The 19,127-nt window shown below is 37.3% G+C and overlaps 1 protein-coding gene across 2 annotated transcripts in view; it reads right to left on the bottom strand.

Annotated features, from left to right (window-relative positions):
• ranbp10 (RAN binding protein 10) overlaps nt 1–19,127 on the bottom strand; it is a 60,351-nt gene that overhangs the window by 27,092 nt on the left and 14,132 nt on the right. For both annotated transcript variants that reach the window (XM_059334698.1, XM_059334699.1), the window contains exon 3: nt 14,667–14,719. In XM_059334698.1, the coding sequence (XP_059190681.1) occupies nt 14,667–14,719 (53 nt within the window). The remainder of the gene's footprint in view (nt 1–14,666; nt 14,720–19,127) is intronic.

Here is a 19,127-nt window from a genome sequence, read left to right as displayed (position 1 = left end):
ATTGGCAACATTCCTACTTCTTGATGTAGTGGTTAAAGTTATTTTAATAACAAAAAACTACTTCCTGCCTGTCGCTAAACACATGCAGCTTTCAAAATAAGATTACAGTGTGTTAACAGAATCCACCATAGAACTTCCAAGAAGACTGTCAAAATAAGATGCCTTAAATAAAACATACAAGAACCTTTATTCTCCTTTACAAAATGTCATTAAAATATGCCCCCGGAACCCCTAAATGGTTATTTTTATTATTTTCTCATACTCAAGAGTCAAGAGTAAATTTTTTTTGTATTTGGCAACTGTTGAGATTTGCACTTCACACTACATTTTAGATTTTTATTTATTTATACAGATAAAAAAAAAATCATATTTTCTATATATTTTTAAGTACTTGGTAATATCGTCAAGAATATCGTTATCGCAAAAATAGCTTGAAATATCGTGATATTCTTTTAGGGCCATATCGCCCAGCCATATTTAAAATCATAATATGACATGCAGCAAGATGCATCAGCCGGGATGCGAACCAGCGTCCCATTGTTTAAAATGCAATCTTAACATTGTTATAATGCTTTGAGTATTTATAGTATATAAAATATATCCTGCTAATATAAAATTAGAAGAAAAAAAAGACATATTTGAATGCGAGTAGGGTTGTCGCGATACTAAAATTTTCAACTCCTTACCGATACTCAGGAAAATATTCGATACTCAATACCATTTTCGATACCACAAGGATAAAAACAAAGACCCCAAAATTTACCAGAAATATTTTTATCAACAAGAAAAATGCAACATGTAAAAATTTACAGAACCACGGGTTAAATATTTATAATAAAAAACAGTTGTGCAACAGTGCAAAAATTAACTGCAACTATGATAACAAGCTTCAGGTCTGAGGTAGTGGTATCGATACTTTTGAAAATGAGTATCGTATCCGGAAACAATGTTTTAGTATCGATACTTTTTTGAATATCGATACTTTTGACAACCCTAAATGCGAGCGAAATGTTTGTATCCAAGAAGAAGAAATGAGAGCACAAGCATGTGATTTTTAAATTCAAGCACACATTTTGAGCAGCAGAAATCTGAGTGTGAGCATGAGATGAATAAATCTGAGCACGAGAAGGAGCTGCGTCACTGAAAAAGAATAAAAAGCATGCTCTCAAACTGAAAGTATACGCTTTTGAATAAAGATAGGATATTTCTTCCATACTAAAGCAGCTAAATGGAATCCAGCCATCATTGTATTCATAATTCAGAGCGGTGCTTCCTTTTTCTGTGACATGTCAAAATGTCTTTGGTGAAAAAGAACTATTGTTTAAGATGAATATTCCCTTAGGGGTGTGCCATATCGTATCGCTCACGATAAAATCTGTATATTTTTTTATGGTTAAAAAAATGCATATCATGATATTGGCAACATTCCTACTTCTTGATGTAGTGGTGTAAGGTTGAGTGCCTGTGTGTGCAAGCCGAATTAAATACTATCAACTACCACGGGCCGGTCAGATCCAAACACACTGCTGCATTATGCCGTTCGTTAGCCGCGAGCTAACATTAGCTAACAATTAAAGTAGTTTGAATCACAAAAAGCTACTATTACTTCCTGTTTCTAAACACATGCAGCTTTCAAAATACAAGCACAGTGTGTTAACAGAATCCACCACAGAATTTACAAGAAGACTGTCAAAATAAGATGCCTTAAATAAAACGTACAAGAACTTTTTTTTTCATTAAAATATGCCCCCGGGACCCGTAAATGGTTATTTTTATTATTTGCTCATACTCAAGAGTCAAGAGTATTTTTTTTTGTATTTGGCAACTGTTGCACATCACACTACATTTTAGATTTTTATTTATTTATACAGACTAAAAAAAAAATCATATTTTCTATATCTTTTTAAGTATTTCGTAATATCGTCAAGAATATCATTATCGTAAAAATAGCCTGAAATATTGTGATATTCTTTTAGGGCAATATCGCCCAGCCCTATATTCCCTTATTAATCCCACAATGGGGAAATTCAACCTCTGCATTTAACCCATCATTTTTACACACCAGTGAACACACCATGTTTAGGAGCAGTGTGCAGCACATTACTGCGCACTGGCAGCTGTGTGGGGGGTTATGTGCCTTGGTCAAGAGCACTTCAGTCCTTGACCTGTCATTACTGGGATTCAATCCGCAACCCTCCAGTAACAAGCCCTATTCCTAACCTCTAGGCCAGAGACTTACATTCTCGGTAATCAAAACCAGTTGACAATATGACCTAAAGCAGTAATATATATGACCCCACGTTCGTTTGCCAAGAGCTAACATTAGCTAACAATTCAAGTTGTTTTAATCACAAAAAGCTACTTACTCTGTCGCTAAAAATATGCAGCTTTCAAAATAAGAGCACAGTGTGTTAACAGAATCCACCACAGAACTTAGAAGACTGTCAAAATAAGATACCTTAAAAAAACATACAAGAACCTTTATTCTCCTTTACAAAATGTCATTAAAATATGCCCCTGAAACTCCTAAATGGTTATTTCTATTATTTGCTCATACTCAAGAGTCAAGAGTATGTATGAGTTTTTGTATTTGGCAACTGTTGAGATTTGCACTTCACACTACATTTTAGATTTTTATTTATTTATACAGATAAAAAAAAAAATCATATTTTCTATATATTTTTAAGTACTTGGTAATATCGTCAAGAATACCGTTATCGCAAAAATAGCCTGAAATATCGTGATATTCTTTTAGGGCCATATCGCCCACCCCTATTTAAAATCATAATATGACATGCAGCAAGATGCATCAGCCGGGATGTGAACCAGCGTCCCATTGTTTAAAATGCAATCGTAACATTGTTATACTGCTTTGAGTATTTATAGTATATAAAATATATCCTGCTAATATAAAATTAGAAGAAAAAAAAGACATATTTGAATGCGAGTAGGGTTGTCACGATACTAAAATTTTCAACTCGATACCGATACTCAGGAAAATATTCGATACTCGATACCATTTTCGATCAATTTGATCAATCACTTGATCAATCACTTGATCAATTTGTGACTTCTCAGAGAAGCCCAGTGAGCCGGCTCGGATCTGTATATAAAAAGGTGAATTCAGTTTGTTATTTGCCAAATGAATAACAATTACATTTAGTTTTAAACAAGCTTTTACATATATATATATATATATATATAAGAAAGAAGCTTTGTGCATAGAAGGTACCACAGAGCAAAAGGCTAGTAAGGTGACCTCAAATAACCTTAACACACACACACAAACATAAATATATATATATATATATATATATATATATATATATATATATTTATGTTTGTGTGTGTGTGTGTGTGTGTGTGTGTGTGTGTTAAGGTTATTATTATATATATATATATATATATATATGTTATGTTTACCTCAAATAACCTTAACACACACACACAAACATAAATATAAACATAAAATTAAACATAAATATATATATATATATATTTATATATATATATTTATGTTTATATTTATATATTTATGTTATAAATATAAACATAAATAATATATATATATACATATATGTTTATATTTATATATTTATGTTTATATTTATGTTTGTGTGTGTGTGTGTTAAGGTTATTTGAGGTAAACATAACAAAACATATGTATATATATATTTATGTTTATATTTATATATTTATGTTATAAATATAAACATATATATATATATATTGATGTTTATATTTATATATTTATGTTTATATTTATGTTTGTGTGTGTGTGTGTTAAGGTAATTTGAGGTAAACATAACATAACATATGTATACCTCCCTTAACAAGCTGTAAATGAATCTCTACAGGGTTACTCGTGTCCCTGTTTGCCCCCTACAGCTAAACACAGCCTCACAAATGGCATTTCAGTGAAGAGAAATGACTGACGATCCTTATTTTTCTGGTTATGTAACAGAGAAAACAAGGTAGATCTCCGTCACTTCGGTCCAGTGAATCTAACCAGCTTGTCTAATGTCTATAAAAAACATACAGACTGGATCCACAAAGATCATATCATTGTGATTTCAGTACGACAAAGACCTGAATACAAGGCAGGACTCCCCTACAGCGAGAGGAAACGACTACATCAGAGATTCACTCGCAGATATTTGGACGACAAGCTCATTATGCCTCAAGTTAAGTCGAGTTCGGCTGGAATTCCTCTTCCTGAACCGAGCGAGCTGAAAGGGACCTGAACCCAACAGCATTCAGCCTCGACTCACTGCTGCTCCGCCAGTGTCTCTCCTCAATCACAGCTCGTCTGCCGTTGCCAAAAAGCAAAGCAGGGTTAGTGAAAGTAGGTCGTGGGTGAGCCGAGATATTAGATGTGTACTATGTGTATCAGTGAGCATGTAATAAAGTATAAACCTATAAGCCAAACGTGTTGTTTTTGTGTCTATGTCATGTGCATCTGTGTGTTTCTTTCAACATATATTGTGCCATCTCTCCATGCATTCTTATGCGCACATGTGAATATACTTCTGTGTGTGTTTGTGTGTATGTGGTGAGGTATTAGATTAATCTGCTGACAGGGATATTGCCTCTAAAGCCAGGCTCACTGCTCCAACATGCTAATGAAATGGGCAGGCCTCCACAGCAGGATCAGACATAGAGGTCAGCAGTGGAGAGCGTCTATTAAAAGGACACACATATATTTACTTATATGTAGAAACACTAAATTGACAAATGTGTTCACAAGCACTTACAGTACAAGTACAGATGGATATAAAAGTGGGCACAAACATACATAAGCGAGTTGGGGACGGACACAAACACTCAGAGAGACTCAGTCAGCCGGTCCAGGGCACACACAGATAAATCCACTGAGTCCGGGACAAACACACACTGGCACACAAACTGAGTCAGTCAGAGTTAAGGCAATCAACAGTAATCTGTCTGCCACGGCTACTGACCATCTGTAGTGGAAACCTAGCAACCAAAAATATTTCCATAACTAATGTGTGAGCAGGTTTGGAAAACACCATCGCCATCCACGCAAACGCTGTTCCACGCCTTTCCACCCTTTGTGTGACATTTGACACATGTGAATCAAGAAGAGAGGAGAATGAATTATCTTTGTTTGTGTGTGTGTGTGTGTGTGTGTGTGTGTGTGTGTGTGGATCTAGAGTCTGCTGAACTGGCCGCCCTGGTGTCCACCAAGGTTATTATAGTTAACGAAAACTAACGAAATAACGAAAACTAGAATTGAAAAAACATTTTCGTTAACTGAAATAAAAATAAAAACTAGAGTTTTTAAAAAAACGATAACTAACTGAAACTGTATTTTGTGGTTACAAAACTAACTAAAACTAACTACAATTATAGTGAAAATGTCCTTAGTTTTCATTTTTGTCAACTTTTTTCATTCATAATTCAGTGTATTTATTTGAACATGCAACACATGGTAAATATGTTTACTGAGACTGGGATGTCTACACTAGAACCAAAATTCAAAACACCCAGAACTGTAAGAGTTAATAACCTTATTGGGGCTGAGAAGATAAACCAAAGGAAATAAAGGAAACATTTATTATGACCTCTTTGAATCTGGCACCCAACAAATACCCCATTACAAAAAAAACTAAAACTAACACTAAAACTAATAAAAACTAAACTAAAACTAAGCATTTTCAAAAACTAAAAACTAAACTAAAACTAGAAAACTCACTCTAAAAACTAACTAAAACTAACTGAATTTGAAAAGAAAAATTCACAACAAAATTAAAACTAAAACTAATGAAAAATCCAAAACTATTATAACCTTGGTGTCCACAGCATTCCACAAACCTCGGCCACCGGACAGATCTTGACTAGTCACTAAGCAGGTCAAACTGCCCCAGCCAGGGCTTGAAGCCCCATGATGTGATTGGTCAGAGCAGAGGAACGATCTGATTGGCCGAGAGAAGCAAGGGGCTTTATTCTGGCTGTGGGCTGCTATATGGCTACTACACTTCCTCGCATGTCATCAGAGATCACTGGACCATTCACGGATGTCATTGTATGTGTGTGTGTGTGTGTGTGTTTGCTGAATGTATAGGGACACTGTGGACACAAGAACAAAGATAAAGCTGAAACAGAAAAAAAGAGGAAAAAAAGTATTTTTCTAAGACCACTTTCAACCCACATCGATAAATGACACAATCATGTGACAATCTGCCAGTGGCGGTTCTACACAGGGGCCTCCAGGGGCCACTGCCCCTGTGAAGAAGCCCTGGGCCCCTTCTGTGGCCCCTGTGTCAAATTAATAATAAAATTATCAATTTATAACGATGAACGACAGAACAATTCTCACCTATTTTTTGTTCAAACAATATCTCACTATACAGAAAAGGAACCCAGAATGTGTATATTGTATAATAGTTTAATTGTGCAATAAAAGCTTTTGTATATAGGAAAAAAGAGATCATTCTCACTGTACTGCACTTTAAAAAAAAAAAAAAAAAGGAATTTTGCACAAAAATGACAAATTTCATTGTCTTACGAAAATATTTGTTATTGTTGGTAAGTCTCATTGTTTCAGTCAGTGTATTTGTGTCTTCCAAATATATTTAAATGAGATTTTTAAATAAGCTAAAATAAAGGTTTTGAATGCTTAAATATCATATTTGCCATTTTCTAAAGTGCCCCTCTGATTAAACACTGGCCCCTCCTTGGCCCCCACAGGAACACTGGTCTAGAACCACCACTGCAATCTGCGTCCCTGTTTTGTTGGCAAATAACTTACAGATAGTCAGTGCTCAGCACACAATAAATGTTTATGTGTCAGTGGACAAAGACGTGGATGATTGTTGTCAGACTGTCTTGTTTTCCTATTAAATCTTTACAGTAGAAGCTTTGTTCTCTGGATCCTGGCAGTGGACTCAGAGACCATGGTCTGACTCACACTTTAGTCTCACATGTAAACAAAGTCACTGGTAAAGGAGAGTAGAAACTAATGATAAAAGCTGCTCTCCAACTGTAATTCAATTTCAGTTTCAGTTCAGTTCAGCTTTTATTTCGAACATGTGCGAGTAAAACAACAAAGTAAACACAAAAACAAATACATCCAATGAGAATAATCCAAAAAAAAATAAAAAAAATTGCAATAGTCAAAACAAACGATGAACGCAACATGTCCGAAAAGGAGTAGGATGAAGCATATGCTTATTTAAACCTACCCCTTCTCCCTTTTTTCTCCCCTAAACATACATATTTAAATAATACATATTAACAAAAAAAAAAAAAAAAAAAGATTACATAAACAAATACATGAAGAATTTATCATTTATGAAAACACCCAGTTGTTAAAGGAACACTCCACCGTTTTTTCATATTAAAACATGTTATTCGGTCAAGTAAGACGAGTTGATACAGACCTCTTGCGTCTCAATGCGTGCACTCAATCGCCCTGGCGCGCGGCGCCACTTGGCTAGCACTTAGCTTAGCCCAGTTCATTCATTAGGATCCAAACAGATGGACAGTTAGAAGCGACCAAACTCCTCCACGTTTTCCCTATTTAAATACAGCTACATGAGTAGTTAAACGACCAAGTATGGCGACACAAAATAAAACGTAGCGCTTTTCTAAGCGGATAAAAAGGAGAACTATAATGTATGGCGGAATAGCACTTGGGAGCACTTCGACTCGGCGCAGTAATATCATCACTCCTGAAAAATCTTCTCCCCTCAGGAGTGATGATATTACTGCGCCGAGTCGAAGTGCTCCCATTGAGTGCGATTGAGTGCACGCATTGAGACACAAGAGGTCTGTATCAACTCGTCTTACTTGACCGAATAACATGTTTTAATATGAAAAAACGGTGGAGTGTTCCTTTAAAGCCCTTCTTCCTCCCTGTACCTTGTGAAAACCATGTGTTTGTACCGCTTTTTAAACTGGACCATGCTTGGACATTGCTTGAGCTCCACACAAATGAATTTAGTGTTGTTTAATCAAACTTTATCGTTTTATTTATGACTTTACTTTGGTCTGGTGTTATTCATACTTGGTGGTTTTGTAACAGACAGAAGGCTTTAATTAAATGAAACCGTCTGTACATGAAAGTCAATTTGCTTATCATGATGAGTAATGGTAAACAATAGAACAGTGGCGCTTGAGAAGCTTTGTCAGATAAAACCAACTTGATAATGTCACAGTGACGCCATCTGCTTGTCATTCTGGGTGTGGGAACAAGAAAATTATACCAGAAGTTTGAACGATGTGGGAGTTGTCAGGGAAGGTCCAATGGAAGATCTTATTATCAGTTGCATTATAAGAAGTGTAGCGTGATGGAACCAGTATTTTGGGGCTTAAACCTCAGACTACAATTTAACTCTGATTCAATCCTCCCAACAGTCAGGGAAGAAATCTGGTCTGGAAACTTGGTCGGAACCAATGTTTGGCCCGGATTATCTGGTAATATGAGGGGTTTGCAGATCCAGTCTTTAACTTCACCAAAGGAAGTAGTTTTGGTGTTGACAAAATACCAAAATTCGACTTCAACACTGCCTAAATATCTTGATACCAAAACTGAGAACACCACAGTAACTGTAGAAATTGCTGTGTTGTGTTATATGTAAGTGTTATGTGTGAAAGGAATGTCAATAGACTTTTTGGCTTTTCCTGTCTGACCAATCACATTAATAATTAGCACATTTTCTTTGTAGTGTTGGGCAATGTCGACCAAATTGCCATATGGCGATATCCACAGTGAAAAGTCAGGATGGACATTGATATTGTCAGCATGAGTCATCCAAACTGATCAAATCATATGGACACAAAACCCACTACAGGGGCTTTATCCATCATTACGAATCATTAAAAGATTATTAATTCTTTCAACATGAGTGCATTACATAGACTGTAAAAACAAATGAGTTCATGTTTGAATTAATTATTATTGTTAATTATATTCTAACTTCAGTTGCACTCTTGAAATCAGCATGTGGACCATTAAATTAATTAATTGTTACTGTTTAACCACTTACACCGCAAATAAAACATCAAGGTGTAGGTGTGGATGGGGGCAGGGCTTTTAGATCACAATGGGACTATTTCCACTACAGCCCAATACCCGGAATGAGGCGGGTCTCATACGCCGAAACGCCCCCAATTTGAATGCGAGGCATCCGGAGCGGACTTTTGTTGGGACTTTTTTCATCCCTGTAGAAGAGCAGGGTCTTTTTTCTCCCATGAAAAAAGCCTGGTTACTGATTGGATACATCGCTAAGCAAGATATGACGTAGTACTCTACACGACAGCAACAAACGCCATTTGTAAAAGCCGGCAAAGCAGTGTTGCCAACTTAGCAACTTTGTTGCTATATTTAGCGACTTTTCAGACCCCCTTTTTCCAAGAAAGCGACTGGAGTCAAATCCAGCAACTTTTTCTGGTGTTATTGGAGACTCCTTCTTACTCTTCTTAACAAGCCGCGGGGGTCTGTGGCTCTTCGAACAATTAATCGATTTTCGTAACAGCAGCATAGCAAGCCAGCCGTATACACAAATCCCCAGTAAAAACGAGTGGAAGCTGCACAGTCCTCTCCCAGCTGCAGAGCCAGAAGAGATGTTAACTCCTTAGCGTCCAGTCTGCAAATTGCTAACAGGCTAACAGTTAGCTCTGTAGCAGTACAGTGTGTTTGTGCTGCTGCTGCAGGAGGTGTTCATTTAGCGATCTCTGTTTGTTTACAACGCCAACAGACACTCTGTGCACAGTTAGCGATGCTGGTTAATTCACGATCACTATGTTTATGATCAGCGGAGACGCTGTGCATAATTAGCCATGCTGCTTTGTTTATGATCAGATGCTGACGTTGTGTACAATTAGCGACGGCGGCTTAATCTTTTCCCGGTGGCCACTTTTCCCCCTAGTGCAGGGGTGTCAAACTCAAATACACAGTGGGCCAAAATTTAAAACTTGGACAAAGTCGCGGGCCAACATTGATATTTATTGAAAAAATGGACCTAAACAAGTTCAAATGAAACGGAACAAGCAAAGCTTGATATAACTTAATATTGCAAACATGCAAAATCGAATATCAAATAAAACAAACAAACACATCAATGGCATTCATTTCTTAAATAAAATTTAAATAAAAATCGTATGTCCCTTTATTTTATATGTGGCCTTCTTTAAATTTAAATTTAACAGTAATCTTTTTCCACAGGCTAAAAATAAATGTGAGAATAAAATAACAATAATAAACCAAATGACTAATAATAATATCCTTCAATGAATGTGCAACCATTCAAGCCTTGGACTAGCAAGAAAAAGTGCATAAAGACAACTTTAATTGTTTCTCAGTTTGCTCCACACTGATCTACTGTGTTCAAGCCAAAACACCAGCAGAGCATTCTGGGATTTGTAGTATTATTTGCGCTGTATAATACTGGCGGGCCAGCTCTGGTTGTCATTTGGTATTTCCTGGCGGGCCAAATATAATTATACTGCAGGCCAAATTTGGCCCACGGGCCAGAGATTGACACCTCTGCCCTAGTGGAAACACGGCTAAAACTGGGCTCAGTGGTCTATGACTGTCAGCCACCATGATGGACGATGCCATTCTCCATCAGCCTAACTCTAGTTCTTTGGTGAATAATGTGTTTGCCAAATTACCGGTACAGGTGGCAAGATCCTGGGCTCTCATCTTAATGAACCAGTAATAAAATGGGGTATTGTACCATTTTACCAGCAAGGTGTACTGTAATACAATTCTACCACGAGCTAGGAGTGTAAATATTGATTTTCATCACAATATGATATAATATTGATTATTTGTACAGAAATGTAATATTTGCTGACATCACAAAGTCTACCACAATATTATTTCAATTAAATTACATTTAGGGGCTTGTGATTAATGTGAGATGATATTAAATGCCCATTTAACACCATAAATTACATTTATATCAACTCACAAAGAAGTATGAAGTGGGAATTTCAAAATACAGGTGGATCTAAAAGATGGTGTTATTTATTGATATTTCTACTCTGCATTGATTATACTGGATAATTGATGAGTAGATATATCACTGAAGGACAGTTGGTGGCTGTAGCGCACCAGCAAATGCAGCAATGAAAATATGGGTGTAAACCATGCATGGTTTAAAATACAAAAATAAATAAATACTGAAACTACTACTTCTGCTTTTTTATGACAAAGGAAATGCATTTTTGTCGGGCCTCAATTTGAGGCTTTAATTTAACTTCATTCAGCTGTTAAAGATCCAATAGATTTTATGACTCTTCATATTTGATGGCGTAGTATTATTAAAACGCAGTATTTAATTTATAATTCAAACAAAACTGAGCCCAAGTTTACATTAACAGGTAATTTTGACATAGATTATATTGTGAAATTGGTTGTGATGTCAAATGTACGGTGGCCCTGAAGTGCAAATCACAAAGGCAAATCAGAAAACACAACAACAAATCAAAAAACACAACAACAAAACACAACGACAAATCAAAAAACATTTGTTGTTGATTTGCCGTTGTGTTTTCTGTTTTGTTGTTGTGTTTTTTGATTTGCCGTTGTGTTTTCTGTTTTGTTGTTGTGTTTTTTGATTTGCCGTTGTGTTTTCTGTTTTGTTGTTGTGTTTTTTGATTTGCTGTTGTGTTTTCTGTTTTGTTGTTGTGTTTTTTGATTTGCCGTTGTGTTTTCTGTTTTGTTGTTGTGTTTTTTGATTTGCCGTTGTTTTTTGAATTGCTGTTGTGTTTTTTGATTTGCCGTTTTTTGATTTGTTGTTGTGTTTTCTGTTTTGCTGTTGTGTTTTTTGATTTGCTGTTGTGTTTTTTGATTTGTTGTTGTGTTTTCTGATTTGCCGTTGTGATTTGCACTTCAGGGCCACCGTACAAATGTGAGAAACACATCACACATATACCTTGTATACAAAATGCCGTATAGTTACCTCATGTAACTGAGGTCAGACTGCAAGCCCAAGTCATCATCTGTCACTGATCCATGTGACTGTTCACTGACATGTCCCGACATGTTCTCCCTGCAGCTGTCAGACTGCTCAGACTGAATCCACAAGTCACATTAAATTACTACAGCAAAGCTATGAACACTTCCTCGTCTCTTCCCACTTTCATCCCCAAATCTCAAAAATGTTGGTACTTATACCACTGGTGGATTTTGGTTGTGGGTGGGCCTCAAGAAAACTGGAGGGGCCAGTTAAAATAAGCCAAAAAAAAAAAAAACCTGTGTTCCCCTTCCCGCTTTTCTGCGGCACTGAGAACAGCAAATCACTAGCCTACCTGTGTGGCTCTTTTGTCGCTGTCTTCAGCTCAGTGCTGAAGCGGAAAAGACACACACCTTGGCAGTGAGCCTAACTTCATTTATCTCTTTTGGACGTTCAATACACAAAAAGACTGAAATGGAATTATGTCTTTGGAGGGTCTGTTTCTCTCTCCATTCATTTACCCAGCATGGCGGGCAGGGAACTGTCCCAAATTATTCACTGTTTTTTATTCAGAATTTTTTTTTGCTGTTTTATATAGAGCAAGAAAACTATCCAAAATTTATCCTTTAGCTTTTTCCTTCAGAAAAATTAAAAAAATGAATAATTGTAAAAATGAATAACATATCTAACCATTTAAACAACAGCATAACAATCCGATAAAACGCTATCATAAGTTACCTCTGCCTACGGCCAATAAGGGTTGTCAAAAGTATTGATACTCAAAAAAGTATCGATACTAAAACGTTGTATCCGGATACCATACTCATTTTAAAAAGTATCGATTGTTAATATTGTTCTAATTGTTATTGCTTATTGTATTTATTTATTTTTTGCACTACCTCAGACCTGAAGCTTGTTATCATAGTTGCAGTTTCTTTTTGCACAACTGTTTTTTATTATAAATATTTAACCTGTGGTTCTGTTCATTTTTACATGTTGCATTTTTCTTGTTAATAAAAATATTTCTGTTAAATTTTGGGGTCTTTGTTTTTATCCTTGTGGTATCGAAAATGGTATCGGTATCAAGTTGAACATTTTTGTATCGTGACAACCCTACTGCCAATATTATTTTCCCTCCACAAAATGTGCAAACATTACGGTTAGCCTTACTGTTACTTGCCATGCTGGTGTGAGGGGTGGCTACGAGAGGACTTGATGGGGAGAGGGCGGCTGAGCTGGAAAATAGTGATGTGCGGATCGATAATGAAATATCGATACTTCCGATACCAGATCTGTATGCTCTAAAATCGAGTCTCTAATAAAAATATTGATACTTTTGATACTTCAGTCATTTTTGGTAATGTATATCATTAACAGGAATACGGTGGAAAGTAACTAAACTATTCAGATCTTGTCTAAATGACACGCTGCTGGTAGGAACTACTTTTTCTTCCGCCTGGGTAAGAGCCTAATACGTAAGCGCAGTGGCACGCTGCTGCTCACTCGCCTCTCACTCAGTGTGTGTGTGTGTGTGTAATTCAGTGGCGGAGCGGAAAAGAAGCTATATTGTGAATGAGGCTGCTACCTCAGTATACTTCTGAGTTTAAAATAAATAGCTAAATAAGTGACTCTGATATCTTGTATTCTTAAGCCATTTGAAATACACTTCTTTTTCTAGATTTACCAGGCACATTAGGTGTATTTGCACAAAGTATCGGTATCGGATCGGTATCGCTGATACCAGCCTGAATTTTACTCAGTATCGAATCGGAAAGGAAATCGGTGGTATCGAACATCACTACTGGAAAAAGGAAAAGCTTGCGCACAAACTGAATTAATTTAATTGGATCACTTGCTGGTGCAGCCTGTGGGCGGGCTTAAGAGTCCACATGTGGGGTAGAAGCTGCTGATTGGCTGAGAAGCTTTCACTCACTTTACTCAGGCTGGATGAACAGCTAGAATAAAAAAATCACTCACTACTCACTATAGGCCTGAGTCAAAATGGGAGGGCCCAGGCCCACCCGGGCCCAATAGTATGGCCACGGGTGACTTATACATTTCTTGTTATCTACGTTTATATTTTCCCTCCCCACATAGAAATATTGTCCGTCCACACCATCTTTCCCCAACTAAGTCAGCATGAAAAATATCAATGCCCTGAATAAAAACAATGACTAAGTGCTAATAATGAATGCTTTTACAGTGTTGACTATTTACTTGTTGTTTGCTGAAGTAAACCAACCACACAGCACTGTCCATGCTTGATTGTAATCTGAGCCGAGGGGGTCGAAGGGGCCAATAAAAGTGATTAGAAAAGTTTAAGTTCAAGGTTTTAGTAATCATTTTCTTTCTCTGTGTAACCAAAATGAAACTAAAGAAGAAGAGAACACTTTTTATCTTCTCAGCTTGCCAAAGCACTGGTCCGTACCTAGAACTAAGTATTTGAAATTCTGGCTCTGGGCCAGCGAGCCAATGTTATCGCTGGACAAAGGCCATACACTCCGTTCATGTTGAGTAACCTTGGGAATCCTTATTTCACCCCATCCTGCTGATTGTTCCAACCACAGACTGCGTCCTGTTGTTCTACCATCCTTTCATCAATTAATTCTGACATCCTGCAGTTCATTGTACCATCCTTAAATTAATTTCAGCATTGATCTATCCAATAAATGTCCATATCTTCATCTATCCAGCCCCATTCTGGTTATGTTATGGTGACATCATTCAAATGTTACTTACCAGGCAGTCTGTTCATGTTGACTCCCTGGGCAGACAGGCCGATGCCCATGTACCTGCACACAACAAGAGAAGAAAATTCAAAATGTGGTATACTTTAAGCATTACAAAGCATGAGCCCTGATTTAAACTTAGGCTATCTAATGACTTCAGAGTATCAAAGTTTAGGGGTTTTCTCAGGTTAACTTTGCCTGACACTCATCAAAGTATGATCTGAGTATTTTTCAGAGGCAACTTTGAACGTACGGCCTTTGATCTGCTTTCATGGTTCAAAACACGTGGACTAGTTAAGGCAGAGTGAGCTCAGCTCCCTCAAAGGAAGAGTCGTAACATCAAAAGTGACCGGGAGAGTTGAAGCTTAGGGGTCAGCAGTGACATCTTAAGTTCGTCACATGAGGATAAGCACTTGGCCTGCATCCTTTACATGTTAGAAAGCTTACAAAAAGAAAAAAAACAGCAAAAAAAACAGCCTTTTTGCTCAATAGAACAAGTCATCAATATTGATTGCATTTGGCATAGTTGCAGCTCGCTTTGGCACATGCTGATGTCATCACTCAAATCCGAGCAATGAATTAATCTTGTCCAAGCCGAATGGATGGGCTTGATCACAAGTTTCCTGTTTTCTCCTCAATGACATTTAGGATGTAAGAGGACACCAGAGACACTGGTGGCTCATCAGTCAACTGGAGGATGTTTTTAAGGAAGTAGGTTGAACTAAAGGTGGGACAAGAACCATGACACATAGTAACAGGAAGTCAATATCACTTCAGCAACTGCTCATCTGAAGAAGATTTCACTTTTCATTTCCATTCTAAAACTAGACAACAAGTCTTCTGCTGTGCTATCAGCTGTGTGAGTGCTAACATTAGTAGAACATTTTTCATTTTCACCTGATAGAACCATCTAAATCAAAATGGCTCATCCTCTGCGGACCATGAATCTCTTAGATGTTGAGATATTTCATTGGATAAGTGAAACATTTGACCTGCTGTTGTCGCAAGAGAAAAAAAGCCAGTAGGGTTTATCCTCTGGAGAACATGAATGCTCTTACAAAATGCAATCCATGAAATAGTCGTTGAGTTCTTTCAGTCTGGAATAAAGTAGTAAACAGACAAAGGGGAAGACCAAGCCATCAGAGGTGGCAATTAGGGCTAACGTTGACTAAAGAAATTCTAAATTGACTATATTAGATATGCGCTCATGAGTATCTTGAATGTGTCATTCAGCATGAAAAAAGTTTTTAAAAATTGACTATTCCATAAAACCTGGGACCCTCTAATAACTTATGTGAACAATTTACCTGGCCTGGAACTGGAATTCTGAATGATTACACCTACCCTTGAACAATCCTGCAACATGTGCACTTGTTGTTTCGTTTTGTTTTTGTTTGTTTTTGTTTTTCTCCTCTTGTCTTTTCCTGTCTGTTGTCTATTACGAGTTTGTCACACTGATTTTGAGCTTGATCTGTCTCTGTTTGTTTTCAGGATAGTTTTTTTGGTGATTATTTGTAAAACAGAGAATATGATTGTTCTGTGTGATAATTGAAAAATCACAAATAAAGTGTTAAAACATTTTTTTTTTAAACTGACTATTCAACTGAAGAAATCTTAGGGGGGCAGGCCTAGTAGCAATGAACCTAACTAAGTAACTTAATTGCTGTAGAAGGACATGCATCTCAATCACCGGGTACTCCGGCTTCCTCCCACAGTCCAAAGACATGCAGCTTAGGTTTAATTGGTGACCCGTAGGGGTGAATGAGAGCATGACTGTCTGTCTCTATGTGTCAGCCCTGTAACAGTCTGGAGACATGTCCAGGGTGTAACCCGCCTCTCACCCAATGTCAGCTGGGATCAGCTCCAGCCACCTGTGACCAGAGTGCTGATAAGAAGGTTAAGGATAATGAATGAATGAATTAATGACTAATCAAGCTTGTTGAAAATGTAAGTTAACTGCTGATATGGGAAGCATCCTGCTGGAAACTTAAATGCCATTTCTACAAATACTAGAATGGTTTGATCTTCTTCTTACGAATGTTAAAATGCTAATCGGTAGAGTATCATTATAATAATATTTTTACACTTTACATTTATGCTTTTGAGAGATCAAAGTCTGCCAACTGAAGCAGTGGCCTTGACATTTTGTGTTTTTTCAGTCCCAGTTCAGTAGTCAATATCATATTTGGTTTTAATTTCCTAACATCGAAATACACATGGAGTGCATGTTATTGTAGTAGCATGTTGTTGCATTTCTCTGGCAGTATTTCCTGACATACCACTTTTAGTCGCACCTTAAGAATGAAAGGAATGTCCATTCAGATGTGTTGGTGATGCATTAGGTATGAATTCTAAATGTTCTTAAGTCCAGTAACCCAGACAATCACACTGGCACTGTGTGGTGTTTCAACTCATGCAGCTTAGTTGATTTGGAAGGCTTTTCATTTACAGCTAAGATAGTAATTACACATGCAGACACACCCACATTGCAGCTGTCGTTTACACCACAGTTTTGTTCAGTTTGCACTGAGCTGCTCGACTGGAACTGGCTAGAGTTAATAGTGTATTATGCAACCTGAGATTTTATTGGGGAGGATGGAGGAGAGTTTCGTTTCCATTGCGGTGTACAGGTCAGAAAGTGAGATCTGAAAGGCCAGGAATTTAAGCACCTGGCAAAGTGATTGCAGAGTCCCTGGTACTGTTGAAGTACCACAACAGTCCCAGCAGAAGCTTTTGCTGAGGGGCAGTAATGTGGCTTATTGTAAAATTCTGTTTCAAGTCAATTCAGTTAGTTCCACAACAGAAGATGATGTCAGCTATTCTGGCAACTATCTTGGAGAAAACAATGCCTGGATTGGTTTCATCTTGGGGGAAACATTAGCACTGAGTTAGCACTGAGTGTACTTTGGTCAAAACAAGCACAAGTAATAGCGTGATAAAACTGTGAAACCAGATGTGAACAAGCAACTTTTTTGCACTAGTTCCTGCAGAATAACAGTGCTACAATCTGCCTACAAATAAAAATTTCTCTGATACAATATCCCCCAGAACCACTAAAAAGGCTATTTTACATTACACAGGGTTCGTACACTTTTTTAGCAATGGTTTTCCATAACTTTTCAATGACTTCTCCATAACCTTTCAATGAATTTTCAAGACCAAAAAATTAACGCATTTCAGTCGGACCACTGTAGTCAGTGCCTCTAAATCAAACCACAGACACATTTGATACACCTTGCTACGTTTTAATTGCAACTTGAATTCGTATTAACACACATTTACATGGATTAAAGTTAAAAAAAAATCTTCTGACTGAAATTTTATTTGCGCTAGAGCCAAGTCACGTGCAGTGTTCCATCTAACATGTTCCAGGTTAGGTAACTTAGGCCTATTTTACACATTCTAAATATTATCCAGCAATATTTCCTTTTCCAAAACTTTTCCAAAACCTTACAGAGGATTTTATTTTTCAATAACTTTTCAAGGACCTAGAAATTGCATTTTCAATTTCCATAACTTTTCAAGGTTTTTCATGACCGTACGAACCCTGATTACATCTCTGTTGTATGTTCTTGATACATACTTGCAATGTCCCATTCCTGTTCTGGAAATAACTGGGCCAAATTTCACATTGAGATGATTCTGATGCATCTTAAATGAGTTAATTTTTCAGTAACACAGAACCTCCACTGTCAGGTTGGACGAGCCAGGGCATGTCGCTTAACCACTTTTGGGTTTTAACATCCCTATTTTCACTGGCACAGCTGCTGACTTTAAATGTCTGCCACTGTCTGCCAATGCAGATATTGGCAACAAGACTGAGACCACTCTGATAGAGGTCATGAGTGACATATTCAGAGGCGTTGTTGTATTTGGCAGTACACTTGGAACAGTGATATCAAGATTGCTGTTTTTATGCAGACTCAAGGTGAGGGAAATGATGCTGAAGCAAGTTTGCATATTCACAAGTTATCGCAGTGGCACAGGGATAACTGACCTCATCAAAACAACCACAAGAAACACAGACGAGCAAAGAAAGTACACCCAAGAGTGATGTTTGACCATTACGGTGGAAATTACAACCATTGAACGACAGACAGACTTAACCAGCCTTAAAAGGAATTAGAATACACATGAAATTAATGTACCGTACTTTCCGCACTATAAGGCGCACCGGAGTATAAGCCGCAGCAGCTAAATTGAATGATGTGTCCATATATAAGCCGCACTGGACTATAAGCCGCAGGTGTTTTAATGTTTAATTACCATATGTAAGGGTTGGTGCACAGAGGGGATTGTGGGGAAAGAGATGGCTGCTTGAGGAAGCTTCTTTTACAGCCAGATTGACTGTCTTTAACTTAAAAGCTGCATCATATGCATTTCTACGTTTGTTTTCCATAATGAGGGTTTGTGCATGAAAACTTCCTTTGCACAAACTATCTTGCTCTCGTAATGTCGGTCTGTCTCTCGT

This window comes from Centropristis striata, chromosome 6 (assembly GCF_030273125.1).
Source record: "Centropristis striata isolate RG_2023a ecotype Rhode Island chromosome 6, C.striata_1.0, whole genome shotgun sequence".
Classification (NCBI taxonomy): Eukaryota; Metazoa; Chordata; class Actinopteri; order Perciformes; family Serranidae; genus Centropristis; species Centropristis striata.
The sequence above is the reverse complement of the archived record's forward strand: the minus strand, read 5'-3'. Positions and strand labels throughout refer to the sequence as shown.